At 40.1% G+C, this 17,787-nt stretch overlaps 1 protein-coding gene across 1 annotated transcript; it reads right to left on the bottom strand.

Annotated features, from left to right (window-relative positions):
* Positions 1-277: 277 nt before the first annotated feature.
* On the bottom strand, positions 278-16,793 carry BHMT (betaine--homocysteine S-methyltransferase). The gene is made up of 8 exons (XM_054578522.1): positions 16,641-16,793; positions 12,661-12,793; positions 8,592-8,710; positions 7,423-7,614; positions 6,868-7,015; positions 3,729-3,911; positions 2,494-2,722; positions 278-1,400 (listed from the first exon to the last, which is right to left on the bottom strand). Exons 1-8 carry the CDS (start codon positions 16,671-16,673, stop codon positions 1,217-1,219), a joined length of 1,221 nt encoding a protein of 406 aa, XP_054434497.1. The 5' UTR covers positions 16,674-16,793; the 3' UTR covers positions 278-1,216.
* Positions 16,794-17,787: the final 994 nt, after the last annotated feature.

Here is a 17,787-nt window from a genome sequence, read left to right as displayed (position 1 = left end):
AGGTATAGAGATTTCATATAGAATTTAGCAAATTATAGAATGAAAATAAAAGTCTAATACAATGAAAACAGTGTCATTGCTCTTTTGCTTTTAATAGATGAAGAAATTATAATTTCAAAAAAGCTAACCCATCTGAGAATGTTTAGAAAGCAACATGAACTGTTTCCTAATACATGAAAAGTAGCTATGTTCATTCTAATGGCTTAAGCTCTCATAAGAGAGTAGCTATTATCAGGTAAAAATGTATTTCTCAATCTAGCGAACCTGGAGAGAGTTTGGAGAATTTCTATTTTTTTAAGGTACCTAAGTACCACACATGTGTTGCTTCTCAGACTGACTGGAGGAATTTAGGTGGATTCAATTTTGAGTACAATGAAGAGGGCCTAGATACCAATCTCTTTTCACTTCCTCCCTATTGGTTGATATGTTCTTAGTGGTAGAGATGTATCAGCAAACAGAGAACAGCTCTGGGTCTCTGAGAACAGGACTCTGGGCTTTGGATACTTATTAATCAAGCCCTATATTACTGATCTTCTAAGAATAAACTTAAAGAAATGGAAAAGTCCCCATAGCTAAAGTGTCCCATAGCAGTGTTTTTCAAACTGTGAGCCAAAACCCACTAATGGATCATAAAATCAATTTGAAAGATCTCAACCAGCATGTTTTATTACTAAAATAAGATGGAAAGAAATGGAATACAAAATACTGGAGTAGATTACACATTTTATTTCAATGGTTGCATAGTAAGTGCTTCACTGGGTCATAGTATAAATTGTGTTTTGTGCTAAGGGTCATGTTCAAAGGAGCTTGGAAGTCACTTCCCTATATCATTTTATTTTCCCTGTCTGGTTGCTGAGCCATTTATGACGGTTTGGGTCTAATCCTTCTTACTAGCCTGCAAACTTCTTGAAGTGGGATTAATGTCCAAATCACTTTTCTATGGTCACAGCAATATTCTCAATACGTCATACATGGTGGGTGCTTAGTAAACCTGCTTAAGATTTACTTTGTATTTATTTTGCTTCTAAAGAAACTTCTAAAACATACTTTTAAAACTTTCAGGTGCAATTTGTAATTCTATTTTGTTCAGCTCATACCAATTTTATGTGTAGGCTGGCATTAATACAAGCATTGTATTTTAACCATCTTTTCCTTATTTCTAAGGACTGTGGCCCAAGCATAGAAGAATTCACAAAATTGGGTTCCACTAAGGCTACTACGCAGATTTGAATTTCTGTTTTTCAAAGAGATCTCTCAGCTGCTGCTCACTTGTGGCTTCTTTCTGCTGCATCAGCTCCTTTGTTCCTTTGGTCACCCCCCAGGCGTCGGGCTTTGACATTGAAGGGTTGTACGGCCTGCCTGATGCTATCCGAAGATTCTCCCAGTATTCCTTCCTGGCCCTGGGTGAACAAAACACTCATTTGAGTCCTCCTTGAGTGTCGACCTCTGTGTCACCGAACTAGAATACTTCCATGGCACCACCTTGGCACTCTTGAGACTCTTTCCATTAAAACACATTTATTATTGTGTGCTAAAAATTTCCCTTCAGAATATATAGGTCTAAATTACTTTGAATTTCTTCTTTTTAACATATGTATAAGGATCAAAAGTTAAAAATTAGAATAGGGATTTTCTATCTGATTGACCCTACCTCCCCATCCTCACTTTCTGGCACTCTACACATGAACTGGCTGAGCCCACATTTACTGTTCTCCCCAAATCCACATCACTTTTGCACCTCTAGCTCCATGGAGCCTACTTCTCTCTCCTTTCTTTCTCCACTCTCTCCTCTAGGCCAGTCCTCATCACGCCTGGTGTTCTAGCAAAGGTTTCCTCACAGGTTTCCCTATCTCTAGACTATTAAATTTAGCTAGAATCTTGCCCTGGACCTTCCAGAATCTTGTCCTGGATCACCTGTGACCCTCCAGGCTCCTCATTGTCTTTGGGATGGGGTCACATTCAGCTAGTGAGCATGAATCGAAGGCAGCCTCCTCTTCCTGGCTTCTGTCTTGTATCTAATTCTGCCTCTGATAGTCTTAAGCTTCTAGTTTCTCAATATGCCATTCCCCACTGGAATGTAAACTTTGAGGGCAAAGACCTTTGCTATCTTATTCACCACTCTATTCCCAGCTCCAAGAATTATACTTGGCACATAACAGACACTTAATTAATGCTTGTTATACTTAAGTTATAATTAAATCTTAAAAAATCAATCAATTCAATGTTAGTGTCCACCACATGGATGGTCCTTTCTTAGAGCATGAAATCACATTTTATTGTAACTTATGTTATTTACATTCTGCATTCCTAAAGCCTTCTCTAGAAATCTCTCCATAAGGTTGTTTAACAAACATCTCTGAGAGAATTTAAGGAAGGTAACAAACTCTTTCTCATCACACAGCAAGTTAGCTGTAGTCTTTATAATGAACTCACTTGGACATATTCATAATCTCTATGAGTTTGGTTTAGCAAATATAGTTTAAAGGTGCTTACCTGGCTCTAACCCATGGTTTGGTGTGCATGTTGAGACCACTTCCCCAGCTGCCGTGTTTTTCTGAAGCCGGCGGCAAAAAGCCCCTTTCTGGGGCCAGCTCCTCTGCGATCGCCCTGATGTGGTAGGGCTCGAATCCACAGCACCCACCTATGTACCTGACCCCCAGGTTGTAGGCTTCTCTGGCATATTTTTGAATATCCCACCTGGTTGCAACTCTGGGCTCCAGTCCTGCAATAAATGGCATTATGCTCAAATTCTATTTTAAAAAATATTTAAAATAGACAACTACAATAAATACATAATCTTGAATAAATGAGTTAAATAATTTGTTAATATTTAATTCTTAGCTTTTCAAAACTGTTAGCTGCTTTGTGTCTATATAACCAACTTTAAATGCAGCGATAGTCAGCGGTTAAGATGAACCCTGCCCTCTGGTATTCTCGTCCTTGTGTAGCCCTCTTCCGCGTTATATCAGGTTGGTCTGCAAGACCAATATAATATGGCAGAAGGGATGGCTCCTCAAGGATACAGAGTGAGATATAATGACTTTAGAATGGAATAGGAGGCTGGCCATGCTCTGGCCCCACTGATATCTCTGGGCTTGATTTTCAAGGTAGACTTACCCCCATTTCCAAAAGATGCTAAAGGACTTCTCCCTCTGCCTAGACTGTAAGCATGCCCTCACTTCATCTGCTTGGTTTCTACATTCCAATTTGTCATACAGTAACCCAGTGATGGTATCTTCTCTCCACCCTCAAATCTTGAAGTGTCTGAGCAACATTAAAAATTGGAGAACAGGATCTTGGAGGTAACCTAGTTCTAACCATCTTATTTTTCTGATGAGAAAATTCAGATCTCGAGGAACTAGGGAATTTTGCAAAGGTTACGCAACTCAGCAACAGAGCTGGAACCAGAACGAAAATCTTTGCTGATCCTGTCCATGAGGGCATTCTCTTTACCAGCCTACAAGTATGGCTAACTGGTTGTCTATCTAGGTGTTGATTCAACTTTGATTTTACATTGAAGTTCAGGGGTCTTTTTTGCTTTTTGGTCCCTTCTTTTCCTTCTCCTAATATCAAGGGATTTGTGGCTGCAGGGAGAAAAGCTGGGGGCCTAGAGAGGAGACAGGAAGTCATTTTTTTACTGTGACAAAACCCTATGGCTATAGATTTATTTGGAATTTGTCAAATATAAACACATTGGTACAGTATATACAATAGAATGTCTGTCTTACCGAAGGGGAATTCTGGCAGGTCAATAAATCCCTGCTTGCCGCAGTCGGGAGTGTGGTAGGCCAAGGGCTGACTCATCAGGTGGGCTTTCAGTCCGGCAGCCTGCAGGCCTTCTTTCATGAGTTTCACTGTTTGCAGACTGATTGTGGGGTCAAAATGGCAGTTCACACCAACGATGGAGGCTCCTGCAAGTGAGAAGAACATTTTAGCTTTAGGGATTTACCAGAATACCAGAAGGCCCAACTCTCCTCTTTTATCAGGGAGCTTTTATCTGGAACAGTGAATTTGGAATTATAGCATTTGATCCCTGGAAATCTATCTTACCTTTGGGCAAGAATGATCGCTAACAGATAGCAAGTACTTTCTGTGACAAGTGCTTTGAGGAGCCTGGTATAATTGAAGTGTCATTGATGCACACTTGGCTGTCCATCTTTTTTCTAAGAAATCATTATTAGAGTTTTTTTTAACTTCAAATTTTAGTAGTCAATTTTTCAATATTTGACATTATATTGCAAGCACAATAATTTTTCAGCACTTCCTGCTGCTAGATTGCACCCATGGTTGCCATACCACTCATTTGAGGAATAAATCAATGTTCCCTTTCATCAAGCCAATTTAATAATGCCACTAAATCCAGATTCCAGTAGCAGCGTTGCTGATGCTACAAGCTGTGGTATCCAGTATTCAGTGGCAGGTGTCTCAGCGGTCTTCACTGGGCTGGGTCTTGCAGTTTGCTCTTCATTCTTTTTCTAATCAGGCCTCCCTCCTGGTTATTCCTCTGAGTTAGCTTTTGTAGGGGCACCCATGACCTCAATCTTGCCAAATCCAGTAATCACTTCCCTGCTCTCATTCTATTCCACCTCTAGGCAACAACTGATCTATTGGACCCCTTTCTCCCTCATCAACACTCCCTTTCTCTTCTCTTAAAGCACTTCTCTGACTTCCTGAGTGTTGCTATTGCCCCTCTAGATAAGTTTTGGGGGTGTTACATATCCACCCCTCCTCAAGCCTGAATCTTTCAATCCTGCAGTGTCCCAGGATGTCACTGAACCATATTCTGCTCTTCATCTACACCCTCTTTCCAGTTCCAGGGCTTTCAATACTGTCTATATCCGGAACGCTCCTAAATTTCTCTCTCTCACCTGATCTTTCCACTGGGTTCCAGTCTTGTCTATTCAATAGCTTGGATCTTGATTTTCTTTCTTTATTCCTTCCTTCCTTTCTTTCTTCCTTCCTTTCTTTCTTTCTTTCTCTTTCTTTCTTTCCCTTTCTCTCTCTTTCTTTTTCCTTTTTCTTTTGCATGTTCTCTGCCAGAGTTTTTCTTTCCTTGTTTGACTTCATTACACTAATGAATTAATCCTATATTGGCTATTTATTGGATGTGTATTAGGTTTAGGGGTCCTCGCGCAGGGGTGTCCAACCTGCGGACCACAGGCTGCATGCGGCCCAGGTGGCTATGAATGCGGCCCAACACAAAATCTTAAATTTACTTAAAACATTATGAGATTTTTTTTGTGACTACATGTCACAGGGTATTTAATGTGATGTGTGGCTAAGGACAACTCTTCTTCCAGTGTGGCCCAGAGACACCAAAAGGTTGGACACACCTGTTGGGGTTCTAGAGAAATATGAATATATAGTCCCTGACATCAAAGATTCTATATTTAGCACAGGGCTTTCCAAGGTTCGCTCCATGAAAATAAGGTTTTATGATCAATTAAGTTAGACAGTAGCTATTTACTATATCCCCTTCCTAGACACTGCCAATATACCTGAATATATCAAAGGCTCTGAGAAGTTCTGTAGTAAAGAGACCTGCTTAACTTGGTTTAACACAGCATTTTCTAAATGTATTTGACTACAGAACCCTATTAACATTGTCACAGATTAAAAAATGCTGACTGAGGATATTCCAAATGAGGGGTATAAACAGAAAGTGTTATAGTTCCTAAGAGGAGGGAGTGATACTTGGGATAAGGAGGATTATGTAAGGGTACATGCAGGCAGAACTTGAAAATTGGAAGATAGAATTATTAGATGGATGTTAGATTTATTAGACAGGTATTTATCATGGACCTACCATGTGCTAGGCACAGGGTACTCAATGCTGAGGCAAACAGAGTCTCTGCTCTCTTAGATTTTAAAATCTAGTGAGAGAGTCAGACATTAAAGAGATAAACAAATGAGCTAAGTGGGAAATACTACAAAGGGTATAAATAAAGTACAGTGATTTCAAACACTGTGCCTCCATCTACTCTGAACAGAATTGCAAAGGAAGGATGAGATGCAGGCCAAGAATCCTTGCCAATTAACAATGGTGATGGCGAAGGACTCCTCTGATCTTTTTGAAACAAGTGAACTTGCTTCTCCTCCCTTTTTTATATTACTGATCAAAAATTAGAACTATACAACTTCATTCCTAAATATAAGTAATTGTTACTGTCAATGTCAAGTATGAAGTGACTTTCATGAAATATTAGGAGTTGGTTAAATATCCAGAATTAAATAAATAGCCAACTAAAATCTCTCTTTCCCACAGAGTGAGTTGGATTCTTCCACTGACACTGAGCTATTCCTTGGGTTTAAAAATGAAGCAGCGTTGGAAACAATCTTTGTTTTCCCTAATTGAAATGAAACCCAGTATTAGGAATGAGAATTATAGAAAAAAATAAATTCAGTGATCAGTATTTCATATTAAAAAAGGATTTTTTAATTTATCATGTCTGTTATAAAAAGCAAAGCATACCAGGAATTTGTGAGAATGGAAAAACTTTGGCAAGGAGAGCAACTGACTTAAAAGTTATTAATGTTTAAAGGCCTCAACTTGAGATAAGTTTAAAATAAAACACAATTTTTCCAAATGCCCCTTCTGAGTTACCAAAATTCTTCCCATCTCTAGTTGTTAAACCTTCAGCATAGGTCTAATTGCTCCTTTCAAAAGGCTGGTATATGAGTGTATTGGTTTTTTCCTTTTCAAATATTTTCCTTTATAGGACTCAATAATATCCATATTCCTAAAAAAGCAAATGAACATTTTTTTGTGTTAATAAAAATAGCCCCTAGTAATTCATAGATGGAACTGCATTTGTATGTTATCTTAAAAGACCCACTAATTGCAAACAGACCAAAATCCACCATCACCTGCTTTCACCAGGCGCACGGCACACTGGCCGGGGCTCACGCCGTGCAGGTCGCCCTCGGGGCCGATGCACATGGTCGCTGCCACTGGCTTTCCAGAGGTTTTCAAGGCTTCAACTGCCCACACAGCCTCTTCAACGTGTTCAAAATACTGAAATAAGATAAGGTTAAGGTACTTATAATCTTGTTTCTCTAGAACAATTTGCAAAGTCATTCTCTTGCTTAATAATTAAATTATCCCTAGATGTATGATTTTCAAACTTAGAGTTTAAAGTGTTTTGAATATTGAGAATTTGAAATTGAAAACCATTAACAGTTTTAAATGGAATAGAATGGTGATTTCTTATTGTGAATTGCAGTTGAAAGGTTTGAAGAATACTATCTTAGGTTCACTGAGTCAAATTTATTAGAACCCTAAAACTGGAAAAAGATTTCAAAACTAATATTACTATTACTAGTCATGATTGGCACCTAATCTCACATGGTCCTCATGAAAGCAAAAGGCAGAGAAAATGTGCTAAGTGTATTTCTCTCATCTTTGATCATAGCTTTGTTTACCTCTGCAATCAAGAAGTCCACATTCTTCTTCATGAAGACCTCTAACTGTTGATGAAATACTTTTTTAACTTCAGTTTCACTCTTGCAGCTGAGGTATGAAGGTGTCTGACTCACGCCTCCTGCCACCAAAGCATCTCCTTCATCAGCCACTTGCCGGGCAATGTCACAAGCAGCTTCGTTGACTTTGTTCCCCTAAAATCGTGAGTATATAATACATCTACATTTTCATGTGATATTGAAACAAAGTTATTAACCAAATGTCCACATCTCAGTTGTATGTTATAATAGTGATTTGTTTCCAGAAAATGACAGTGATGGAATAGTTCAATGTTTTCCCAAGTTGAGTCATTTGCAGTAAAAAAACACCAATAATAGTGATGAAAAAATAAATCTGACAATAGTATCTAGGATATTGAATTATACCAAAGATCTGTGAGAGGGTAAAAGTCTTTACATAAAAAGATCTGGTATCTTCCAATGCCTAAGCTGCACTTGGAAGAATTGTGGTGATAATGATGATAATTTGTCTTTATGACAAATAAAAATAAAATTCAATTAAAATGACAACAAAATTCATGACTTTTTGTCTTTCTGTATTTCTCAATGAACAGATAAATGTATCACAAGTAAGGTGTTTACTAATTATTTAGACACTAAAAATGGACACGTTCTCAACCCCTGTTCTATAGATCACACAGACTCATGGGGTTTTAAAACTCCCTTTTCATTGTAGAGAAGAGGAAATTGCCACCTTGTTGGGGTAAGTAAATGGCTTGCCCAACAGCATCACACAGATGACTGTAGCTGAGTCAGGAAGATTCCATTCCAAGTTCACTGATTCCTTGTGCCTGTGACCTTTCTCCTATATTGTGCCACATTAAAAACGGTGAGGGTGTAAGAATTTGTAAGGATATCTACTCAGCAATTTAGGAGACTGGGAGAATTATTAATCATAAATGCCTCTTCTTTGATCTGCTTCATTAAATATCTTTCCGTCAATTTGGGGGACTCCAGATAAAAACCTAAGTACTATTCACATATATTGCATTGTTGTATAATTTAAAATAGTTGAGCCTGAAGAGGCTCAACATTTTTCTCTGGGAATGCTTTGGTGATGACTTGTGTGTCTACTACACCCTTCTAAGAGTGCCATGTATAGTTTTACTCACGGATATTTTCTCTGCAACATAGTTCCCCCTGTTCTCCAGCTTGTCCTCACTCGCATAAAAGGTGAAGGTCTGCATGACATTCGATCCAGCTCTGAGGAACTCTCGGTGAAGCTGGCGAACTGGGAGATTGGATAAGAAAGGCATTCATTGTTATCGGTTTATTAACCCATGATGTTTTCAAAAGGCTCTAAGATAAATAAATGTGAAAATGTCTGCTTAAATCCCTGGTTGTTTGGCACTCATGCCTCTTGGGGGCTAATGAGGAGTGCGTCTGGGGTCTCTTGCCAAAGGAGAGATTTCTGCCGTGGAGCGGGGTAAAGGAAAGAGGGAGGTTCCAGAGACGGGTATCATTTCCCCATTTCTGCCAGGTAGAGGACGTCGGGAAGGGCATTCCCTACAGAGTGAACAGCCTGAGCAAAAACAAGGAGGCAGGAACAGGTGTGGTTTTTGGGAAAAGGGCAGTTAATCTGAGTGGCTGGAGTTGAGGATGTCTCAGAGAAGAGATGGAAGATGCAGTTGGAAAGGTGACCTGACAGATGGAGTGCAGGTGGTGTAGCTCGCCATCCCAAGGATTGTAGGCTCCAGACCGCAAGTGTTGGGGCAAAACCAACAGCTGGTAAGCAACTGAGTGATGTGATTAGCTCAGTTTTCTGAAAAATGAGTAAGATATGAAATGGAGCAAGATCGCCAGACATGTCCATGGATGAATGCCAAATAGCAAAGCTCTCTCAGGTTAGAGGAAATATAATAGGAGTTTTGTCCATACAACCAAATGTACTAAATTTAAAGAATTATCTAAAATAGTGGTCCTAACCCCTTGTTGCCCACTAGATACGCTGCAAGCTTTAAAAATATTGTGGGGGCTCAGGTAATCCCATAGATACTCCAATTTAATTGGTTTGGGGCAGGGCACAGACTTTTTTTTAAGGTCCCCCACCAATTCTTATTTTCAGCCTTGTTGAGAACCACCATTCTAAGAGATTGGGAAAATGCCCATTTTGTAAAATGATAGTGAGACTTAGCTGGTGTTTGTTTTGTCAGGGGAATTAACTGGGCAAAGTAAGAAATGAGTGATCCAGTATCAGCCCCTGATATTTATTTTGAAATTTCAGAGGCCTGTAAAATCCTAAGACCTGGAAGCAACTACACTAGAAGCCAGGAGTTATTAGGACATGGTGTCCTTAGCCCTCAGGGCTGAGGCTGGAGATGAGTCTGGTAGCTTTGCATCCCAGGTGCCACTAGACCACAGAGAACACAGGGAGCTCAGTTTTGTTTTTTAAATGAACAAGCAAGTGAGGCAAGAAAGCTTTTGAATTTCAGAAAATGGGTTTCTAGGCTTGAAGCCAAATCTTCATTTTTAAAATCATGCAAACTTTAGTTCTTAGTGGGAATTCAAAATGATGCCTACATTACGGGGCTTCAAATTTGTTTTAATTAGCAACAGAACCAATTAAAAACACCTTAGACGGAGTCCCCATAGGTCAGTGAGGGGAGCTGCCGTGGTTGGAGCAGGGCAGCAGGGCCGGTGGTCTAGGTGCCTGTACGCCAGAGTAACTTGGGTTGTAAACAGGAAGTCCACCCAGGTTTTCCTTGGGTGTATTTCCAGAGCCTCTGTGAAGAAATCCTGAAATGGTATGCAAATTGCGTATATGTACATTCTTTGTTCTTAATTGATTTATTCCACCATGCTTCTTAAAACTTCAGTGCTTCTCAAAATGTGACCTAACTTAGACTCACCTGGGGGCAATTATTATGAATTCAAGGCTCCAATCCTCTGCAGAGCCAGCAAACCCAAATTCCTTGCCGAATTCAATGCTGATACTACTAGGTGCAAGAACTACAACTTCTGGTATAAACTTCAGTAGAAGAACTAATATGGTAATTTCTGAGTATTCTTTCCATTTCTATTTCTGTTTTCTCTCATCTGAAGACTCCTGAGTCTTCATCCTCTAACCAATAATAGGGTGTGACTGGTCTCTCTGACAAGGACAAAACCTATACTAATTAATTATATTCATGTCATGGCTTTAAATTCCTAATTAGATCAGTCTTATTTTAGCATCATAGAAGCTAAATGTTACCCAGTCTCTTAACTAAGATCCTGAGTGGGTTTCCTTAAAAATTCTTACATTCTCACTGTTTTTACATGTAGCACTGTGTAGGGGAAAGGCCATAGGCACAAAAGGTCAGTGAACCTGGAATCTTCCTGACTCAGCTGGAATCAACTGTGCAGTGTTTAGTAAGGATAGTAAGCCATTTACCTACCCTAACAAGGTGGCAATTTCTTCATCTCTGCAATGAAAAGGGAGTTTCAAAATCCCATGAGTCTGTGTGACCTACGGCCCTAGGGTTTCTTAAGGACAGCCATCCATTTTTAATGTCTAAATAGTTAGGGAAAAACCTTACTTGTGATACATTTATCTGTTAGTTGAGAAAATACAGAAAGACATGAATTTTCTAGTCATTTTAGTTGAATTTTGTTCTTATTAGTCATAAAGGCAAATCACCATTATTATCACTACTATTTGCTCGGTAGTCCTCTAAGTTCCTCATATGACAGCAGATGTATTTAGCATTTTGGGGAAATGAAAGGTGTTTAAAGAATGTATGCTCTGAAAGAGAGTGGAGATCAGTTTTTATGTTAGTTTATGCAAATGAATTTGTGTAGCTGAAGATGTTTTTCTAATTTAGGCTGGGTGATAGCTAGACCTGAAATAAACTCTGAAAAGTTTCCTGGCAGCTGGACTACACCTGGAATATTTTTGTAGGACTGGTGCCTGGGCTTGACTTTCTAGTGTTGGAAATGGTGAGAAAGGGAAGGTTCTGCTACCAGTCTGTGATACCTTATCCAAGCCATTTTGGGACCAAATGTGTCTTAGAGTCCAGAATTTTGGGAACTTTAGAAAGTGAATACAGTATATATACTATACATTATCTAATACTCTCATTAGGGCCTGAAGCAGTCGCCCCCTACCCTCAATTAAACACATTAATACTTTTTTTGCTTCAAAATATATGACTAACCATACAAAATGGGATGCAATTATAAATAGCCCACAATAGTTCAAGTCATTTTTTGCCCCCAAATGATTTTGCTGCAAGTTTGTTATCCCACTGAAGAAATACTGCAAAATTTTATTTGACCTTTTAGAGTTTACTATAGAATTCCAAAGACTTGCATTTCTCAAGTAAAATTACAAGGATAATATCTACTGGGAGATATTATCTATATACATGTAATCTCCCTCGGATTCCATTCCAACTTCCTTCCTGGCCATAAAAGATTGTGGTCAAAAAAGTAAAGTGAGAATAAGGTGTGTGGGTACAGGTGCAGGATAGGTAGATAGTTGAATTTAAATTGAGCGGGCTAGTCTACAATGCATTTAACTAGTTGGCACATTTACAATGCAGGAGGGCCTATCTGGTAACACCGTGATTAATAACAGTACCATTTAACTTGAAGTGGATAAGGAAGCAAGGTGGACATATGCAGAAGAATGGATAATAAACCCCAAAACGGGAGGAAGAACTGAGAGTCTTGACAAGGCTGAGGAGTGGCAGTGTGAGAGAAAGTGAGCAGAAAAGATGGGAGGTGGCAGACAGAGAGTCAGTGCTGGCAATTGAGGTTTCCGAGGTGAAGAGCGATGGATGATGGCGAGGTCTAGGAGCGGGCAGCAAAAGGGACTGTGGAGGAGGAGTTCATTTGGAGCCTAGGAGAAAATCAAGGCATTAACCGGAAGAGGGCTAGATGGGCCATCTGCACAGGCGCTGAAGGCACCTAGAGAGGTGAGGGAGGGAGGGACAGAGAGGAAGGCAGTGAGCCAGGTACTAGACTCATCTAGGGTGAGGGTCAGGGACCAAGAGGTAAACATAGGTGACAGCAACAAGGAGGGCTGTTGTGCTTATCCAACCGGTGAATCCATATTTACATATCTAATACAGTGCCCAGCAGGCATTAATAAATACTTGGAAAATGTGGCATGAATGTATTTGTTTGGTGGTGTGCACCTAGACTTGGCTCTAGAAGAGAACGCTTCTATGAGAACTTCGAATAGACCAAGGCACCAACCTGCTTCTGGGTGCTCCACAGCAGCCTCTGGGGTCCAGGGGCCTGCCTTCACATAGCCCCTCTTCTCTAGTGCGAAGACAAACCCTCCATCTCCAATCACAACCTCTCCAGAGTTTAAACGTTCCAGGATGCCCTGAAATCACAGATGAGGGGGAAGAGGGGAAGAAAAGGAGTTACTTGAATTTTTTAGACAATTTTCTATCTTTAGTACTTTTGCTATTATATTCTTGAGAATATTACTTCTTTAGAATTCTCAGAAATTATATGTATATTTTATAATTCATGGTACTATCTATAAGGCAAACAACCTGCAAGCTCATATAATGAAAGTTTATATATACATGTGCCAGTCTTTTAGGACACATTAAAGAGTTTTAAAGAATGTGGTGGGGCAGTGTTATGTGTGAAGACATACCTGCAGAAGGATTAAAGGGAAAGGTTTTTTGTTGTTGGTTTTTTTTTTAAGATTTTATTTATCTATTTTTTTAAAGACAAGGAAGGGAGGGAGAAAGAGAGGGAGAGAAATATCAATGTGTGAAAAAAATCCATCGACTGATTGCCTTTTGCATGCCCCCAGCAAGGGACCTGGCCCACAACCCAGGCATGTGCCCTGACCAGGAATCAAACCAGCAACCTTCTGGTTTGCAGGCTGATGCTCAATCCACTGAGCCACACCAGCCAGGGCTAAATGAAAAGGTTCTGTTGTTAAACTTCAAACGAACACTCAAGCACACATTCAAAGAGATGATTAAAACTGATAAAGAAGTTGAAGTGCGATATAATGCTATTTAGGCATTTTGAATACTAAAGAGTCAGAAGATACTTGGTAAAAACAGAAGGAAGGAGATACTGCCACAAAGGTGGTCAAATCCCTGAAAGTGTCCTATTTTTTGTGTTAAAATTCAGTTTTTATGACAGAAGCTGTGTTATGCTGTCCAGGAGTTTAAGAATATGCATATTTACACTATACAAGGGTGAGATGACAAGAATAGGAAAGAGATAACTAAATAAAGTACTTGTTAAACCAACTTCCAGCCCAATGTCTGTACTATCTGAATCATTTACAATACAATATAATAATTACCCTGGTGTTAATGTTCAGCAGATAGATTTTGAACTTAATATTTTTAAAGGGCTTTGTGAATTAGAAAATAATTTTTTAATGTAACTATTTCTTTTTCATTTAAAAGAATCATAGAATTTAAGAATAAAGGATACCCCATATTCAATTCAGGTTATTCCCTCTGATTTTACAAATGAAGCATCAAGGCCCAGAATCTATGAGGCATTAAGACCCAGAGCCTAAAAATTTACACAAAGCCTGCCGGTGGGGATTACAGGGCCTCCTGATTCTTTTATTTGTAAGTGATGTCTAGATTTGATTATATATGAGAGTGGGAAATTGGGGCAGGCCTGAAAAGACCCTGTAAAGGAAGAACTTGGAATGCACTTATGTTTTGTGCTCCATTTATTACCAATAACAGTTGGTAAAAACAAATGCTGATGTATTAATATTAAGAGTTACATCAATCGGTGAGAGCCATTTACAGGATTTTGTATCTTCGGCCCTATTCACCTTCCTGGAGCATCCCTCACTTTAATCCGCTTCCCCTTCACTGACCCTTCGTATGTCTTCGGTCAGCTAGTGCTCAGGGAAAAGACACACTAACATTTTCACTTTAAAGCAGTAAAATAGGAGGATCATGGTATATGTCCCCAAAACCCCAAAACTCCTTTCCAGACAAAAAAAAAATTTCAAGCATAAAAGTCCATGAGATAACAAACAACTACAACAATACAGAACTGATCACACGTAATTTTGAAATACAAGTGTCATGATTTCAATGTGCCTAAATGCCACATCTTAACACCACAGCTTTGATTATGACCTAATTAGCAAGAAAGTGTATTCACACACACATACACACACCCATATATATATAGCTAGTCAGTGCAGTTATATCAAAAACACAAACGAGAATCAAATAAATGAAATATGACTTGCAACTAACTTTTATTTATCTGCAATAGCTCATATTTTTGTTCAGTCACTTAGCAGCTCTCATTGAATATGTGTGTATTTTCAAACTCTTAATACCACAAATATTTAAATACACAGCACAGCTAAGAATCTGATATTTGCTGGTATAGTGGTTAGTGGTGATTCCATTGCCATGTTGTTCATAAATTGATTGAACTATTACACCAGGGAAAACAATCTGTTATTTTGTAGTGCATTTTTAAATTACCTGGACTTCAGACTTGTCTGTTACTAAGCTAAAAAGGTCTTTTAAAAAAAGTGGAATGTGCTACAAAAAAAATGGTCAGGATACTGTTTTGTGAAAAAGTATTACAAAACAGTATGTGTAATATCAGACCATTTTTGTATAAAAAGTACATGTTTGCCTAGACAACAAACTAGCAGAATATTCACTAAAATGTAGCAGATGGTGTTTGTAAGTTTTTTCCAAGCTATTTACAATGAACATGTGTTAGGTTTGTAACATATAATTTTAAACTCAAAAGTATAAACATATTATTGTCCATGTTTTAACACTGACATATGCATGGAAATAAGGTTACCGAAGAAACAGTTTTTTCCCATTTTATGTCCATCTTTTGCTTATATAATCCTTTAAAGATAGTTCTTTAAAATGTTTCATTTTCTGAGTTTGGGTTTGAGGAGTGGGTTAGAATTCATGGCTATGAGAATGTGGTCGAATCAAAAACAATTTTTAAAAAAAAATCTCTGTAGGAATTATTCTTTCAGTTTACATCAACTATTATTTAGTAGATTTATGGATTGGCAAAGAGTCTCAGTCTAACTGAACTGTTGATAGCCCATATTCATTTGTGCCCTCAACATCTTCTTCAGACCATTGACATGCATCTATTAATGCTGCATGACATTTAAAATTTTTAACTGGATTAACTTTTTTTCTTTGTGTGGAGGTATTTTTGATTTGGAAGAGATGGCTGGCAATGAGGATGACAGGTGGACATGCCTTCATGGTCCTCCGGCTGAGGGGGCATAGTTGGCTGTGTCTGGACTGCCTCCCTACCATGCCCTGGGGATCTCTGTCTGCCAGGCCTGGGCTGGGTGCTTTGACACCTAAGTGTCAAGCATATTTTCTCCTCCATGCGTCCATCTCTTCCCATCCACCCACCCGTAGTGGTGGTCAGTCCGCATCCCATCCACCCCCAAACTAGAAAAAGGCTGAAGGCTGACAGTCTGGACTGGAACTCTCGTCCCAACAAGGGAAGATAACGTGCTCGTTGTTAAAAGGGTGCTGGAGCTGCTGGTTTTTAAATGTTATTAACAGCCTGTCCTCAGTATCTTTCGGCTCTGTGTCCATTTTCGAGGCTAGCGTGGCGCATTTGGTAGCCATCACAGAAACCAAACTGTGGAAGAAAACAGCATCGCCCAACCAAGCTCCCGTGCATGGCTGCGCTCAAGTGTACTCCGGCAGCCAGCGGGGAGGCGCTGGGAGACCCCAAGGCAGGGGCGGGGAGGCGTGCTGGAAACTGTCAGAACCTGCGCACGCGTCTCCCTGCGGAGCTGGTCCAGGGGGCAGAGAGGCTGCAACGAAGGCAGACACACAGGAGCCTACTCCAGCAGGCACCCCCTTGTCCCGTAGCATGGGGGAGGGAAGTCCCGCCTGTGAGTCTAGGGGGGCTGCAGCTCCGAAGGAGTGCTCTGATGTTGGCGCGCAGGACTCGGAAAATGTTGCGAGTCTCCGCGCTCTGGAAGCCCCCTCTGGTCGGGAGGCACACAGATCTCGGAGTGCTTTGGGCAAGGGCAGGGATGTGGGCTCAGCGGTGCCTTGGGGTTCTGCAGAAGTCATGCGAGCACCTTCTTGCCACAGCCAGGCTCCAAGAACGCCTCTGCACTCCCCGGGGCTGGAGAATTCAGGGTTGGTGGGTCGACAGACGGAGCCGTGGCCAGGATGGAGAGCACCCTTGGGTCCCCGAAGACTCACCTTCTTGGCCTTTTTGCCCCCAATGGGTGCCATCTTTGTGGTGTCCGGACTGGAACTCAGCACGGATGCGCACCTACGAGGCCAATGTGTCCCCCTGCGAAGCCCAGAGCTGGGCTGGGGCTGCTGGGCTCTTTATACCCGCTGCTCCAAAGCGGGGTGGTTTCCCCAGCCTCCCTGCGGTCCAACTGCAGGCCTTGGGCGGGGAACACGCCCACCAGCCTTTTATTGAGGCCTGCCTCTCCTTGGGAGCCTGCCCTGCAGATAAGATGATCAGAAGCGAGGGCTGAGATTGTTCTCCTAAATGGGCGAAAACAGCGAGAAGTAAAATAAGAAAGAAAAAAGAACAGTGGGTTCACCACTCACTCAGGTTTCAAACCTGGAAACTACCTGCTCACAGTCCCTCTTTGCCCCTCCTGGCCCCTGATTCTGATTTACTTCTTCTTTCCTGGGGATCGTGCACCATTACCTACATAAGTCGCCTGTCACGGCCCCTGCAAATTCCGTTCATGCCCAAATATTTGTCAAAGGCTATGGTACAAGATCATTGGGTGAGGAGGTGATGCCTTGGAAGTCAGCCTAGAGTGTCATCTGTGTGATAAACATCCAGTGGTTATATAATGGAACCCAAATAATGGCATTTACAGAAGAACCCATACTAACCCTGAATAAGTGGGTATGTTTAAAATGACCTTCTCCCCTTATAACCGAACAAGCCTTGCAGTTTCTAACACAAACATTTTTAGTAAAAATATCTTTGCAATATTTAACCAGGGCAGGTTTTTAGCAGTTATACATGACAGTAGAAATGTACTTTAGAGACTTCAAAATTCACAGAAAATACTATATATAAAAACGTATAGACTGGAAGGAAATAGAAATGTTAACAGTAGTTATCTGCTGATGGTGGAATTGAGGCTTGCTTTTAATTTATTATTTTACTGTATTTTGCAAAATATCTTTAAATGAGAATACATTGGTTTTAAAATAATTAAAACATTACTTCTTAAAGTATACAACAGGACAGTAAATAGCCTAGAGAACAACTCAAAAGCCTGAAACAAAGTTCAGACTCTTTTACCCAAAATAAAAGCACAGGAGGAAATTTTCCATGTGGAACAATAGTCTTCAACATATACCAAAAAAAAAA

This window comes from Pteronotus mesoamericanus, unplaced genomic scaffold (assembly GCF_021234165.1).
Source record: "Pteronotus mesoamericanus isolate MK-2021 breed Mesoamerican mustached bat unplaced genomic scaffold, CSHL_Meso_final contig_50, whole genome shotgun sequence".
NCBI classification, from domain to species: Eukaryota; Metazoa; Chordata; class Mammalia; order Chiroptera; family Mormoopidae; genus Pteronotus; species Pteronotus mesoamericanus.
This window is presented reverse-complemented; position numbering and strand designations above follow the sequence as displayed.

Coding starts and splice junctions, on each gene's coding strand:
- BHMT (XM_054578522.1), bottom strand. CDS start 16,673: ATGGCACCCATTGGGGGCAAAAAGGCCAAGAAG. Junction 7,615..8,591: donor ATGTTGCAGAGAAAATATCC/GTGAGTAAAACT, acceptor TCACGATTTTAG/GGGAACAAAGTCAACGAAGC. Junction 3,912..6,867: donor CGTGCGCCTGGTGAAAGCAG/GTGATGGTGGAT, acceptor TCTCACTTGCAG/GAGCCTCCATCGTTGGTGTG.